A 16,207-nucleotide genomic window follows, 5' to 3' on the forward strand; every position below is an offset into this window, starting at 1 on the left:
TTATCATTATTAGGAATGCTCCCAGTTCGTCTTTGTGTTTTCTTCCATTGATCCAGCATGGTCCGAATCCTATCTAGCCAGGACTTTATTCTCAACGATCCGTTCCTTTTAGCCGGTACGTCCTTGGCAGTGTCGCTCGGCTGGATCTGATCCGGTAAAGTGATCCGGTTCAGACAAGGTGTACCGAGGGCGTGGTTCCCCGGTAATTAAATCACGTGATTAATTAGGTAACCCGATTAACCCATAGACGGGAGGACCCAAGGTCACACGGTTGAGTTATTGGCGTCCACGGTCGGTTAAGCGACCCGCCGCGTCACGGAATTATCCGTGTGCGACGGCCTACAATTCCGGAGAGTCTGGTGGGAATCGACATAGTGGTCTTTTCCCACCTAGTGGTTTTCTCACTTGACCCCCGGCCCGCAACAATATCTTTCTTACACTTTGAAGTGGTAAGTACTTTCCAAAGATGTGCGTCAGATATTCAAACGCAGTTGTACCCAGGAAGCCATGATGTAAAGAACTGTCTGACCATAAATCTTTACTAATAAATGTCAAAGTGTGTCAGTCAGTCAGTCAGTCTGTGTGTGTCTCCTCCATAACCATGAAATCTAGCAGCCTGAAACGTTTCATGCAAACGAAAATTGGGTGTTTGGGTTAATTAAAACACACCTTTTGAAGATAATTAACAGCCTTATTTAATTGTATCCTTTATCAAGGTGTCAGCCTTGGTCAGCCCTCTGTCAGCTTGCTGGGGTCTTAACTCACCATTTTGTTCGGCCTGCTGAACAATGACTTGACTTGGAACAGGCCACAACGGTTTCTTAACGACAAAGCGCTCAATTTTTTTTCCCCGCTTTCCTCGCTCATCTCATCGAATGACTCATCTTCATAGCTATGAACCACTGGATACATCACAATGCTTATATTATAAACGCCTGGAGACTCCAGTGTTCATGGCTTTATTTCATTTCCACATATGCGATAAGCTCTGGAATTGCTTTACCTTAACTGAATTTTAAAATTTTAACTGTGAAATTGACCTTCACAGCAGTTCTGACTGCAAAAAAAACAAAAAAAACTGTTAATTTGTCCAATTTGGACATTGTTTGACAATGCGGGCGTCTCCGTGTGTTCATGGCTTTATTTAGTTTCCATACATGTTTCTGATCGCTAATTGTTTGCCAAGTACCGTCCGGAGACGCTGTCATTAAACACTGTCCAGAGAAGTCCAGAGTGTCAAACATTGTGTGAATTGAACAAATGAGAAATGTTTTTTTTAGCAGTCAGAACTGCTGCCAAGTTCAATTTAGCATTTGTTTTTCAGGTTTTTCATTAAGCAAAATGAATTTTGAAATTCAGTTCAGATTAAAAAATTCTAGAGCTTATCTTATTTCAGCTGTAATGCATATAAACATCCAGAGAGTTGTATTCACACATTATTTGATACTCCAGACGGTGTTTATCTCCAGACATGTCCAGGCGGTATTTATCGCTGGGCGGTGTTTGTCTACGGTTGTGTCCGGAGAAGTGCTTATCTCCAGACGGTATTTATCTCTGAATGTGTCCCGACGGTGTTTATCTCCAGACATGTCCAGGCGGTATTTATCGCTGGGCGTGTACGAATGATGTTTGTCTCCGTACATGTCCGGATGGTATTTCTGGATGGTGTTTATCTCCCGATGTGTCCAGACGGTGTTTATAGTATGACTGGTAGAAAATGTATGACATCATATGACAGTTCAAATTCAACGGTGTTTATAGTATGACTGGTAGAAAATGTATGACATCATATGACTTTGCTAATCAAAGGTTCAAAAAAAAGTGTTCATTTGTCCAATTCACAAATTGGTTGATACTCCGGACGTCTCCAGACAGTGTTTTGTACGACCCAGCCAACCGTTCCTTATCAACCGTTTCGTTGGAATGGTTGCTTGAGTGCTTAACAGTGGTGGGTGGAATCGATTCCAAAGGACTCCACTGAATTCCAACCATGGAATCAAAAGGAATTCAGTGGTGAACTAGAATCGACGTCTATTCCGAGCAATTCCTAAATCATAGAAAAAAACGTTTTTTTCCTGGAATTTTTTTTTCATCCCAGTTGGGCATGTTCCAGTTACACATTGCCTGGTAATGTATTAACTGAAAAGGAACACGCCCATGGGGCATCCCGTTTGCAATATAGCAGCAAAGGCAAGTCAATTGCAAAATATACACACCCCAAGGGAGTGTTCCTTTTAAATGAATAGCAAGGCATTTAGAGTTGGTCAGTAAAGTGTGTTGATTGTTTTGCTGATGGATGGGTAGGCAATACATCGACTGATAAAGTTTTGACAACATATCATTGAAAAAGTCCGGAAGTGCAGATTGGAACTATTTCGGGAAGGTTAAAGAAGACAGTCCCAAAGTTGCATGCTCACTTTGTTCAATAGACATTGCTCATCACTGTGATACGTCCAATATGCTAAAACATTTGAAAACCAAACACCAGAGAGAGTACCTATGAGTGCTGGTTGTGAATGCTGATTCAAAAAAACCAAATTCTGCAACAGCAACAAGTTCGCTTTCACTACGGCAACATCCTGGTATGCTGCCTTCCCCTCCCCTCATGCTTTTTTCCTTTCCCTTCATGCTGCCTTTCCTTCCTCTCATGTTGCCTTCCCTTCCCCTCCCCTAATGCTGCCTTCCCTACCCCTCCCCTCACGCTGGCTTCCCTTCCCCTCCGCTCAGAGTGTCTCCCCTTATGCTGTCTTCCCTTCCCTCACCCGTCCTCACTCCCCTCCTTCCTCGCTCTCCCACTCCTTACTCCCTCCTCGCTCTTCTCCCCCTCCTCTCTCTCTCTCTCTCCCACCCCTCTCTCTCTCTCTTTCCCCTCTTTTTGTGCCCCCCTTTCTCTTTATATTCCTGTTAGAAAAGTGACAGGTAGTATTTGCTTCCATGGAATAGTTTGCGAATCAAAGGTTCAAGACATTTCCATCCCATTGGGCCTTCCCAAATCATCTCTGTATGCGAGCCTTCAGGAAATGCAAAACTTTGCAGGTGACACTAATTTTGAAAAGACGGCAGGTAAGCAAATATTAATGACACATCAGTTTGCTCTCCACTCTCTATGGCCTCATCGTAACTTGCGATAAGCACCGAAATACTCTTAAAGAAAAGGCAGAGCCGTGCAAGACCCCACAGCACACATACGTGCAAACACAGAGAGAATGAATCAGATGGGGTGTAAGAAAGAGAGAGAGAGATAGAGATAAAATTGGAGGTGATATTCTGGAACATATAAGAATGATTGGGATTTTATTATCGATCTGGTGCCGAGCTGTGCAATGCTATTTGGCACGTCTTCAGGTTGGGCGGATAGTGGGCGAGCCTCCAGTGGAGCTTAGCTGTGAAACAAGCAAGGGTACCTGACGAATGAGCAATGGCATACAAAAGTGGAACCATATCAGGGTGTGGTGGAGATAGCTTGGTGTTACTACCTCCTTTAAAAGCCACATAAACCCAAGGACGGTGTTGTGAAATGACAAGTGCTGGGAGCTGTTAAATCAGTCTGCCATCCCCACTGCCTTCTTGATAAATCCTTGGTTGGAACAAGGTTAAGGGGGTTTACCCTCGCAGTAAACTGGAGTGAAGCCCCACGAGGCGGATAGTGCAACCAACTTGAACATCATTCGGCAACTCCTGCAGCTAGCAAGGCCGAGAGAGCAGCTCTCATGCCCGGCCAGTCAGACTCTGAACTTTCCCCCCAGACTTTGAGCCAGTAACCTTGGAGAGGACACTCGAGTCTTGCTGCTATTGAGGGCACAACACAGAAAGCATCATTTAGGGATTACAAGCTTTACTCAATTGGCACTTGCACAGGCATCACGGGTTGCTTTTGAAATTTGCCAAAGCTGGGCAGCCCATAGCCAATACTGGCCCCCGCTACCGTCTGCCTGCTCTGTTGGGTGCGTGGAGCTCACTTTTAAACAGACAATCGACAAGGGTCACAATGATGGCTCAGGAGTCACGTGTGCACCTGAGAGACATTCACTCCTATTATCAGTTCCTGCAATGAGCGATTTGATCGGAAAAGCAACGAATTAATAGGAAATAAATAATTTAAAATATTTAAGTGAGTTTCCCATTCTGGTGCAGCACCAGCAAGAGATGCTGTGTCGTGGAGCACACTGTGCTTTGGGAGAAGAGACTTCAAGCTGTTTATCCGAGAAACTTCCACTTGCTTATGGACAATAAATTGAAGGCACGCTTCCTTTGGCAAAGAGCAACTTTTTGGGCCTTGGGAAGGTTCCCTGGCCATATTTAAAACTTCCCTTTTCAACTAAAGCACATGGTGGACCATCTTGCTTGTACAACTTCAAAGGCTCCACAATTGGTGATCATCATCAGTGGTTGAACGCAATTATTTCCTGCACGAGGTTTTGGTCCAGTTCCCTTTCCTCAATCGAGTTTTTTTTTTTTTTCAGGAGCAAACTCCACAATGCTTTCAATCACAAGTTTTGTGTGGAAAACCATTAGAAATTACCCACAATGCACTCGGTGATCTGAGGTCACAATTCTCCATACCTTCCCACAGGTCGAAAGTACAACAAGGACGGGAAGCTGGAGCAGTGGTGGAGCAACACGTCCATCGAGGCCTTCAGAGAGAAGGCCGAGTGCATGGTCCAGCAGTACAATAATTACCACTGGCAAACGGCTGGGATGAATGTGAGGCTGAGAGAGTGTGTCCTTCAATCAATATCGTCATTAAAAATCCTGTTTGAAGATAAAATCATGGAAATTGTTCGCAAGCATATCATGGACAAGCCGGTACGTCCTTGCTTGAAATGAGACAAAGAACTTTTCCCACCTTCCCTTCCCTCTCTCTCAATCTAATCATGATAGCTCAGAGGAAACAAGACCGTCGGAGAAAATATTGCTGACAATGGCGGTCTGCGTGAATCCTTTCGGGTAAGTCCTTTCAGACATTGTTCTACATTCACCAGTCCAACAGAGCTCGGGCTTGTTCCTTGACACGATTTTCATATTGTCCATCAGACATCCCTTGTTGATGGAGTTCCAGCAAATGATAGGAGTACAAAAACTTGCTTATCAAATGTTTTAGTCTGAATTCTCAATGTGCAATGGCTAGGCGACTTGATTATAATGATGATTGCACTCCTCATGTGTTGCACAATCACACACTGATGCGGACGAGGACACCGCTGCTAGTGTGACCCAGGACACTGATGCCGGTACGACCCAAGACATTGATGCCGGTGCAACCCAGGACACCAATGCCGGTGCGACCCAAGACATTGATGCCGGTGCAACCCAGGACACCGATGCCAGCACGGACCTGGACACCAATGCTGATGTGACCCAGGACACCGATTCCGGTGCCAGTGCAACCCAAGACACCGATGCTGGCACGGACAAGGACACCAATGCTGATGTGACCCAGGACACCGATTCTGGTGCCAGTGCGACCCAGGACACCGATGCTGGCGCGGACCAGGACACTGATGCTGGTGCAACCCGGGACACCACTGCCGGTGCGGCCCAGAACACCGATACCGGTGCGGCCCAGGACACCGATGCCAGTGCAGCCCAGGATACCACTGCCAGTGCGGCCCAGGACACTGATACCGATGCGGCCCAGGACACCGATGTCTGTGCGGCCCAGGACACAGATACCGGTGCGGCCCAGGACACAGATACCGGTGCGGCCCAGGACACAGATACCGGTGCGGCCCAGGACACAGATACCGGTGCGGCCCAGGACACAGATACCGGTGCGGCACAGGACACCGATACCGGTGCAGCCCAGGATACCAATGGCAGTGTGGACTAGGACACCGATGCCGGCGCAACCCAGCACACCTATGCTGATGTGACCCAGGACACCGATGCCGGTGCCAGTGTGACCCAGGACACCGATGCCGGTGTGGCTCAGGACAGCGATGCTGGCGTGTCCCAGGACAGCGATTTTATACGCACTGTTATATTGGATGCAAGTTAAACTGCATATATAACCAAATTCCACAAAAGTTAAACTGCTGAGCTCTCAAGAAACTTTCTACACAACATCTCTCACAGCATGAGGCTGTTTCAAAGAAGCAATTACAGCCCTAATTCCAGACGACGATGCAGGCGTCCAAAACTTCAAAGAACACCTTCAATGTGTTGTCCTACCACCAGGAGAACTAACCGCTGCACCCCAGCAATGGTGTGCAACTTTAACGATGAAACAGCTTGCATTGTTTACCATAACTCTCCGTACTCAGCAAACTGCTGCATGTAACAGGCGAGGTCAGCAAATCAAAAAACTTGTAATTACTACGTACAAGACAAGTCACACCATGCTGCTGATATGTGTCTTCTTTGCATCGTATTTCTTATAAGCTGATAGTTGTTGCACACATTGTTCCTGCTTTTCTGCACGAGTGCAAGGTTAATGTGAGTATACAGAAATACCTTCAAATGGAATTTATAGCAGAAAGTTCACCTCCAGATTGTGATCAAGTTGGCTTTGAAGCCGAGTTACATAATGGTGCCCTGTTCTCAAAAGGTCCACAAAGTAGTCCACACTCAATGTGACGTTGCTGCATAATTTGGAGAGAACGTGAGGCCATTTCCCAGTTTAGACTCACCAATTTAAATAGTTGTTAAAACAAGGGTGAATGGATTCCTTCAAGGTGAAAGGTGGTTGGAACTTTTGTATCAAATGATCGAGCGCAGTGCATCCAAAGAATCACTTTAGCTTTTTACATGGAAGATTGAATAAATTCCTCATCACATCTCACCGTACCAACGTTTGAAGTGCAGTTGGTGGACATGGTCTGCAAATACCTGAGTCAATCAGGATTAGTGGCTCCAGGTCTTGAGAAAAGGTGGATGCGAAAATGCATGAGACGTTGCTGTTAAAACATCAGGTGGTGGCACCAGTCCTCAAGAACCATGAGAAAAACCCCAGTGGGAGATAAACTTCAAAGTATTTGTCATTTCCCATTGTCTCCAATGACAGGAAGCTATCCTCTTCGCAGGCCTATCGACGCTGGGTGCGTGAGGAACGGGGAGGTAGAGAGGAGGACCCTTTACCTGGTTTGCCCTTCACACACAATCAACTCTTCTTCATTAGTTATGCACATGTAAGTCACCTTTCGAGCTTCCAATTGCATTTATGTTCTGGTGATACCTGCATCATCACAATACTTTAAATATGTGCGTGTGTGCGTGTGTGTGTGTGTGTGTGTGTGTGTGTGTGTGTGTGTGTGTGTGTGTGTGTGTGTGTGTGTGTGTGTGTGTGTGTTATACTTTATTTCAAAGGGTTCCTGCTGTCCTACAATAATAAAAATGATACTGTTGGAAAACTAATAATATATTAACTTGGAACAAAAATTAGTGTCTGGTTCATCAAAAAAATGTCTGTTGTAAGAGCCCGTCTTTCATGGATGGATGAAGAAATACGACAGCAGCTTTAATGCAGCGGTTCCAATGGGAGGACAGCAGGAACCCTGTAGAATAAAGCGTGACTGACACGGAAGTCAGAAGGTGCACACAAAATTATATATATATAGTAATACTTCTCAAAGCAATAGAAAACTTACCAATGCCAGATATCTGCGATCACAAAGCAATCACCGAGGGGAAGCCTCCCCCGGATTACCCTTGGCAATCTCCTGTGACTTACCCTTGGCTCACGATCCAATGATGGCATATTTTGTTCGGACCGCCATCTGACCTTGACCTTTAGCATTTCTGAATAGAGTGAAAATTAAGAAAATGTGTCCCCATCTATACTCTGTCCAAAAAACTCAACATCATGAAAATCGCAGGAAAATTATTTTGAAGTTCGGATCAAAAATGTGTTTTTTTGTTAATTGGGTCACAAAGTAGGTCAAAGACGTGAATCAAATATCAGGTGCACGACTTCAGCACAGGTACACTATTATGATGCAAGAGAATATTGGAAGGACAAGCAGTATTTGAGATTCCAAATTGGCAAAATTGTGCGATAACAAAAAATATGCGTTACTTTTTTTTTTTCAGACTGCCGTTTGACCTCGACCTTTAACCCGGAGTATGATGTAAATTAAGCTTAAACACGACTTGCTCGAGGCTATCCAGAGAGGGAATTTTCGTTCCGATCAGACAAACCTTCGTCGAGTTATGGGGAAAAAATGTTAAAATGTCTATAATTTGGTCACAACGTGAGAAATTAGGTCAAAATCAAAAAAATGTCACACCCGCAAACTTTTTATTCCCATTATTGATGCAAAATTTCATTCCAAAAGTCCTGGCCAGATGCAAAATACAGCTGGGAAATTGGGAAGGAGTGCAGAAATAAACTCGGACGTCACCCGGAAGAGTGCATACCTCCGTGAGGCCGAACAGTTTACATTTTGTAACCGATTGAGATAGGCTAGATCTGAATTCTAACCTAAACTGAAATCTCCAAAATCGAATCGCTTTGGTCTTGTCACCTACCCAACTCATCCACCAAGTTTCGTCCGAATCCATCCACAACCTTTTCGATATAATGCTCACAAAAAAAAAGAGAGATAGACAGACGGGTTAAACCTTTGGTGGCGTCGGTACCAAATTACAATGTGAGGCCCTTGTAGTTTAAACATGGGAATAATCTATACTATAAAGCAGGTGTCTGTCTGTATATCTGTCTGTCCCCAAACTACTCCCTCAGTTTTGGGGTTAGCCTCGCCAAACTTTCTGTGGAACGTTTTTGGGTCCCAGCAGGTGTCCTAAGGTGGGTATGAGGTTCCACAAACACCTCAATACAATATTATGATTTTGTGTTTCTATCCGTACGAAGCTATTCCCTACCTGGATGTAACGTCAAAACAGCATTTGTCTTTGTTTACCTCACGAGTGTTTGTAACATTGTATTTTGTTATATTAATGGTATAGTTTTAATTTCTGATTGTAATGATGCTGTTTGGAATGAAAATCTCAAGAGACCGAGTTTAAAGGAGAATCAGGAAATGTTGTGAGGGTTTCCACCCATGACATTCACGGATTCGACATTTACAGTTTCACCATTGACAACAGAAAAACTTCCCACCTTACTTCTGTTGGGGTCAGCTGCAGTAAGTTTTTTTTTTCCCAAGTCCTTCACGAACTGGCTGTCCATGCTTGATGTTCGACTGAAGCTGCAACAGGAATGTGGAATTGATTGGTTCATGGTTTGGCATTCACCATTTCCACATTGTCTGTTTGCATACAGGTTCCCTCCCATGCGAAACACAGGTACCTCGCAAGTTGAAGATAAATCAAATATGTTGAGGTTTTGTTTGAATCTTACATGATTGGGACATCGACGCGTTGTTATCCCTTGTGTGGTCCATGTGTGCAGGTGCGTTGCAGTTCACACAGACGAGGCAGTGCTCGCTATCAAATCCTCGGTGGAGTACATAGCCCACCAAAGTACAGGTGAGTGGACATTTCCGTGGCTCAAACCTCACACAAATGCCTGCATTCGTCAATCACCGAGACCGTGTTCTGTTGTGTTTACGTCACAGGGTCATTGGTGGGATGAGCAACTTTGAAGAGTTCGCGAAGGCATTTGGTTGCGCCGCAGGAACTACCATGAACCGAGGCTCGCAATCATGTCGCATTTGGTGATTCCGAAGGCTGGAGGTCTTCAGGGAGCAGGAGCGAATGAGAAGGAAGGCCAAAGTGTCAACGACAGTGATTCCAAATTATTATTTTGTGCAAAAGTATCTGTGAGCCAATCCTGACCTCCTGCTCACAATAAGAGATGGTCTGAAAATTGCGTTTGTCCGGTCATTGGTGGCCAAAAAAAATAAATTCGGATTTGCTCAATTTTGTGACAAACAGCTTGACAATCTCGAATATGTGGTCTCAAGTGCCCTTCCGGTCCTCTTTGTGGAGAAAAGGCCACCGATGACGTAACAAACGATCACGTGTTGACAATCTCAGTCGCTCCCCATTTTTAGTTCCCCAAGCCCCGATTTCAAACATTGAGCATAATTAGTTGCGATTTTTTATCTTGTATGCTGCGTTTGCATCATTATCTAGAAATTAATTGAGATTCTTTTTTTATAGTCCATCATTAAGCTTTTTACCAACACTTAGTGGCATTTTCTCCGTTCGACTCGGGAGTAGGGAGGAGGTGGCGAAACGGGGTTATCTTTTAACTGCTTTAAGTACCGTGAAATAAATAAATAAATAAATTCGTGTTTACAAGTAAATAAATAAGTAAATACATTTGTGTGCATCGTCTTCAATTCACCACCACCAGCAAACTGTGACATCACAGAAGGTACGTTTTACCTGCTGTGGAAAAAGATTTCTCCAACCACACGAATTGAAGCCACGGTGTGGGTTTTGTTCATCATGCTGTTACTAGATTTCATTTGGAAACATTATTCAGTGATGTGGTTAGGTGGAATAAAAATGTTTCTAAGGTAACTTGGTGGCAGTTTCATCACCTGTTTCTCTGATGGATCTCCTGGGTTGAACATTCAAGGCAGGTGGGTTTGTGCGTAGGTGGGTAGAGGTGAGAGGCTCAGCTGGAGTGAAATTGGGATAACTGAGCCAAACCCACCATTCAAGTCGATTGTAATCTGTGAATCGAGGACTGGCTGGAACCCTGGCAATAATAATGTTTAAGTTATAGGGTGCCTCAGAGATCGGTACCTGGACCCTTGTTATTTGATTAAATTTACATCAACGACCTGGACAGTGGGGTGAAGAACTGGCTTTCCGAATAGGCAGACGACAAATGTTGGTTGCAGATATAAGGTAGAGAGGAGGGGGGGGGGGTGTCCAGATTTAGGAAAGTCGAGATACTTTCATAGATCGACAGATGCAGTTTAACATCGGGAAATGTACAGTGATCGCCATGGGTAAGAAGCACGTCACAGGAGAGAAGGATCTCTGCAAACCAAAAGAGAGAATGAGGACATGGCTAAGAATATTAAACAGAATAGCAAGGCTTTCTTTAAGTATATCAGGGGAAGATAACAAGTTAGGACCAGTGTGGGCCCATTGACGAATAGCACCGGGAGAGTGGTTAGTGAGATGGCAGAAAGCCTGCCATCTCACAAGAAAGTGAGATGGCAGGCTTATTAAACTGGTATTTTTCTTCAACTTTTACACAAGAACAGTCAGGAGAATTGCCAACTGCTGAGAGTATCTATCAAGGAGGTGAGGAAGGGCTTTTACACAAGATCCAGGTTGGAGTGGAGGAAGTAAAGGAACAGCTAGGTAATCTAAGAGAAGATAAGGGACCGGGTCCAGATAATATGCACCCGAGAGTATTGATGGAGGTGGCTGAGCAGGTAAGTGAGATGTTAATGGATATTTTCAATAGTTCCCTGGAGTCAGGACAGGTACCAGAGGATTGGAGAGAAGCAAATGTAATACCATTATTCTAAAAAGGAACCAGAGAAGAATATTGGGAAACTATAGACCTGTTCGTTTGACTTCAGTTGTGGGGAAGGTGTTGGAGACATTAAGGACCAGATGAGGAACCATTTAAACAAATGTAGACTAATTTAAGGTTGTCAGCATGGGTTTACTAAAGGTGGTTCCTGTTTAACAAATGTTTTAGAGTTCTATGAAGCAGTGTCTGATCGGATGGATGATGGAAAGGCAGTGGACATAGTATATCTAGACTTTAAGAAGGCATTTGATAAGGTACCACATCGGAGGTTGTTAGCCAAAGTGAGGGCTTTTGGAGTGGCTGGTCAGGTAGCTAATTAGATTGCAAACTAGCTTAGTGATAGGAAGTAAAGAGTGGCTGTGAGTGGGAGGATGTCTTCCTGGGAGGATGTAAGTAGTCGGGTACCTGACGGATCAGTACTCGGACCATTACTATTCATTATTTACATCAACGATTTGGATAATGGGGTGAAGAGTAAGCTTTCCAGATTTGCAGATGACACAAAGCTTGGAGGTAAGATGGATAGCAGAGGGGATGGGGATCAGATTCAGGAAAGTGTTGATACCTGTATAGATTGGGCAAAAGATTGGCTGATGTAATTTAACCTGAGCAAGTGGAAGGTGTTGTGGATGGGAAAGAGCAATGAGAATAGAGATTACAGGATGTAAGGGGTAATTTTGGAGCGTGTCACACATGAGAAGGATCTAGGGGTGGAAATAGATATGGGAGGTAAGCAGGCAGCACAAGGCCAGGCAGCTATAATGGACCGTGGGCCGAGCTCCTGTTTTGTTTGGTTTCATGACCCACCTCGTGTATCTACCTGTATTTATAATATGTTGTGTGAAAATATTAAATAAATCATATCTGAAACTCATCAAGCACAAAACTTGCTTGATCTCCTTTCTACTGTTATAGATATTGTTATATATCTAGAATATTGTTACGAATCTACCGCCAGCCCAGCGTGCGAACGACCGCTTCTCACTAATAGCAGCCGCACGCCCACCGGACGAGCAATTCAGTCGCGACTTTCTGGAGCAACGCCAGAAACCAGTCACGGGTGGGTTCTTAACCCCACCACGGCCTAGTCCATATTCTACCCATGCGCGACAGGGTCAATCGCCGAATATCGATATATCTAAGTATTCGCGCGGGTAACCTACCGAGAGACCTACCTCAGCGAAGGCCTGCTTGGACACGAACCGCTTAAGCGGTTCGTTCCGTTCTGGGATAACCGAGCGGGGTATTATCGCCAGACCTCGCCGGACCCGATTCTTTTATCGGTATTCAAAAACCAACTGCCATTTTGAAATGCAATACGGCGGTTCAATATGGGAAAATGATACGACGAACGGGTTCACATTCAACTCAGCACATTTATTTACACACATGCACATATACAGCCATGCAGGTATGCAAAAACACGCATGCAGTCATGCAACCAAACAAGCAATGCACGGGACGGGCACAAAACACGAGCAAGGACCAAGAGTTACCACCGTCTATTAGTTATTATCAATGTACACTTAACAGTTTCTACTTAGCGGGACACAGCGCCACAACATTCATTCAAAGAAACGCAAAGAAAAGACCCCCTCATCGACAAGGGAGTCAGACTGGGCCTGTGGGCCTTTATAACGTGGGGCTTTGGTGACCGAAAGGGTCCCACTAGACCGTTGCCGGTTACCTGCACCCTTGTGGTGCCTTGATGGGGCGAGTCGCGACGTCCCGTCCCCACGGCAGCTAGCGTAGCCGTGGTTGAGCTCGGGCCTTCCGCGTGGCAGGCGAGCTCTCTCCGGCTCTCCCCACACGAACGCGCAGGTTCGCGCGACACAGCAGGGCGGCGCCTCCAGCCCGCGTCTCCTTCGCAACGCCCGGACCTCCACCGACTGACTGTTCCAAGCTCCCGACTCTGACACGAGCCCAGACCACATAGCTCCTTGGCTTCTCCAGACTCTCTGAACCCCGACAGACACACTCCGAACCCCGACAGAGACTCGGTTCTCTCCACGCAGCTCCTCTCTTACGACACACACACACCGCTGCATTCAGCACTCGCTATTATTGCCCCTCCTCCCTCGCCCCGCCCTCCTTCCAGCTCCTGCGGGAAACTTCCAGAAGGGGGGCGTTTCCCTCGTGGGTCAGGGTTTTTCGTAGCAATCATTCAGGTAGCACTTCTCTATTCTCCCTCCATTCGCCCCTCCCCCGTCCCAAAGCGGGGGAAAGTAAGAGGAAAAATCCCTGCGTTATCGGAACGCCTTCTTCTTTCTCCATGGCAGAGACGGTTTTCGATGCGGAGAGGGTTGTAGCGTGGGTGTGGAGAAGGTGATTGGTGGTGTGGTTGTTGTAATGGTGGCGTGGTTGGCGTTGGGTGGTGGTCGTGTGGTTGGGTGTTTGTAAAAAGGTGGTTGGTGGTTTGGTTGGTCCAAAATAACGATAGCAAAGAATATTGGCTAACTCAAAGATCACAGCCCTGTCCACTCGAATAAATCCCTTTAGACCACGGTGGGGAAATCTATCTGAACACACACTTAGCGATATAACTGAACTCAGGACCTTCATGGTGTTCTGCGAATTTCCACGGCCGTAACAATATATATATATATATATATATATATATATATATATATATATATATATATATATATATATATATATATATATATGTTATATATCTATATGTTATCGGAACGAGCCCAGACCTCCACACAGCTCTGTTATACTATAACTACTGTTATACTGTTATCTCCTTTCTACTGTTAACTAATTTTTGACAGAATGGTCAAAATCAATACCCAGTGATTCCTATACTATAGAATCTAACTGTCAATGAATCCGACTGGATGTTCTGCTCTCAATTCTGCTATCACTTAGTATCAGTATCATCCTTCAAAGTTTAATCATAAACTGACCGTGACATGTGTCAATGATCCTAACTGAAATCTAGACTAGTATGGAGTATGGACTAACTTAAAATTCTAAACATGAATCACAACACTACCATCGTTTCCATCTGCAGTTGGTATGTATTCTATTAAATCAACGATGTGGTGGCAAACCTGCTTTTGCAGTGCGGCTACAATAGGTTTGTTTGCGGTCACAGTGAAATGCCAACCTAAAAATGTTAATACACAGTGGCTACACACCGATAGTTATTATTGAACTTCAATGTAAAGTATACCGTGCCGCTGGCCTAATTTTGTAGTGAACTTCTGCTGCCCACAACAAACACGAGAAAAGTTACGACTTGTACGCCAGCAACATGGTAGTCCATGGCTCCACCAAGATTGTGTGTGCAGTTTTTTTAATGACATTTTTAGTATTCCTTTAGAATATTTTTCTATTGGCGTAAATTTAAGGGAAAAAACTAATCTCAGTATTAATCACCGAGCCACTGTTGTCTGTATGCAATGAATAATTTGATACGATTCATACTATCAATCATTGTGTCATTAATTTATGTGAAGATTCACGCACGTCCCCTCGAGATTTTCAATTCACAAACAAACATAGATGAGCATGGCATATGCAAATTACATGCACATTGCAAAGAAAAATGTTTACTAAATTGGACTTTCCAGAAATGTTTGTGACCTGTTCTGCCTTCGTGAACCAAGAATAGTGGCTACCTATATGCAAGTACTATAATTGGATTGCTCATGTTTATCATCATCAGAAGTCATAATACAGATTACAATGTTTTGATGATTAAGTGAACGTTCCTCCAGTTTTGAGATTTTATATATATGATTGGAAAACATCGCATTATGATGACAAAACAGAAGAAAATGTCTATCTATACAAGCCGGGAGGCGAAGATGGTTCGCGGAAATTATTGAGGAAGCCGTACCGTAAAAACATATCTCTTCCGTCAAAATTGACCAAATCAAATTGGATTTTTTATATGTTGTACTTATGGACATTACGCACAGCTTCTAGGAAATGAAATTGCGAGAAAAAAAAATCGAGAGAAAAAGTAAATAAATAAAAAGTTCAAGTGGGCGTGGCTCCACCCACAAGGGGCGTGGGACGCCCCTCATACAAAAAGACACAACTAGACCATGATATCTAGCTTGTGTCCAAGTTTCATCAAGATCGCATCAAACGTCACGGAGCTATGCTCTGGAGAGTCACAAACAGACAGACAGACAGACAGACACACCGAAAATAGTGCTCACTGCTGGTGCCCACGAACCAAAAAGGAACATTAAAAGGTGCAAGCAACAGATAAAACTATGCAAAACACTTTGAGACATGTTTGTGGAATACATTTATATTTTTTATTGACGGCAAAAAGGTTAGTTTTCAATAAACTTTGATCATCAGTACATGTACATATATTAAGTAAACCTAAACATTTCATGTAATCCACCTTGGTGCTGAAGAAATTATGTGAAGAATTCCAACTCTCCAATTGTAAGCAATTGCAATCTAATTTCCTCGGGTACGATTCTGATGGCGCCTTTCACGTTAATATAAGTGAAGATTGTATAATTTTTCTAATGGTTTAGCTCTGTCCTGTGTCTTCTCTTTTGTACATACATCTATTTCCTTTTGCCGCACCTCATCAGTCCTTGCTTTCCCCTGCTGTACATATTCCTGTGAAGTAAAACCCATTATTTGCTTTTTTGTACACATGCCTTTCTCTGCCCTAGCTTTATAAATAAACTTCCTCGTGTTGTGATTGTACCCAGTTCGTCGCGTCCTTTCCTGCATTGGTCCAGCATAATCCGCATTTAGTGCTAGCTGAGAAATTTTATGACACGTGATTTGCTCTTGGTAGCCGGTGCGTACTCAGCAGCT

At 44.2% G+C, this 16,207-nt stretch overlaps 1 protein-coding gene across 4 annotated transcripts in view; it reads left to right on the top strand.

Moving 5' to 3' along the window:
• The window catches only part of PHEX (phosphate regulating endopeptidase X-linked), a 69,730-nt gene extending 57,440 nt beyond the window's left edge, over window positions 1-12,290 (top strand). For 3 of the 4 annotated variants that reach the window (XM_085860599.1, XM_085860601.1, XM_085860600.1), the window contains exons 18-22: window positions 4,574-4,704; window positions 4,882-4,947; window positions 7,023-7,127; window positions 9,350-9,426; window positions 9,516-12,290. In XM_085860599.1, the coding sequence (XP_085716725.1) occupies window positions 4,574-4,704; window positions 4,882-4,947; window positions 7,023-7,127; window positions 9,350-9,426; window positions 9,516-9,618 (482 nt within the window). In that variant the 3' untranslated portion in view covers window positions 9,619-12,290. Of the gene's footprint in view, window positions 2-4,573; window positions 4,705-4,881; window positions 4,948-7,022; window positions 7,128-9,349; window positions 9,427-9,515 lie in introns of those variants that run through there. The other variant, XM_085860603.1, reaches the window with a different exon arrangement.
• Window positions 12,291-16,207: the final 3,917 nt, after the last annotated feature.

This window comes from Eptatretus burgeri, chromosome 16, assembly GCF_056783735.1.
Source record: "Eptatretus burgeri isolate ZD-2024b chromosome 16, Ebu_testis_v1, whole genome shotgun sequence".
In the NCBI taxonomy this organism is placed as follows: Eukaryota; Metazoa; Chordata; class Myxini; order Myxiniformes; family Myxinidae; genus Eptatretus; species Eptatretus burgeri.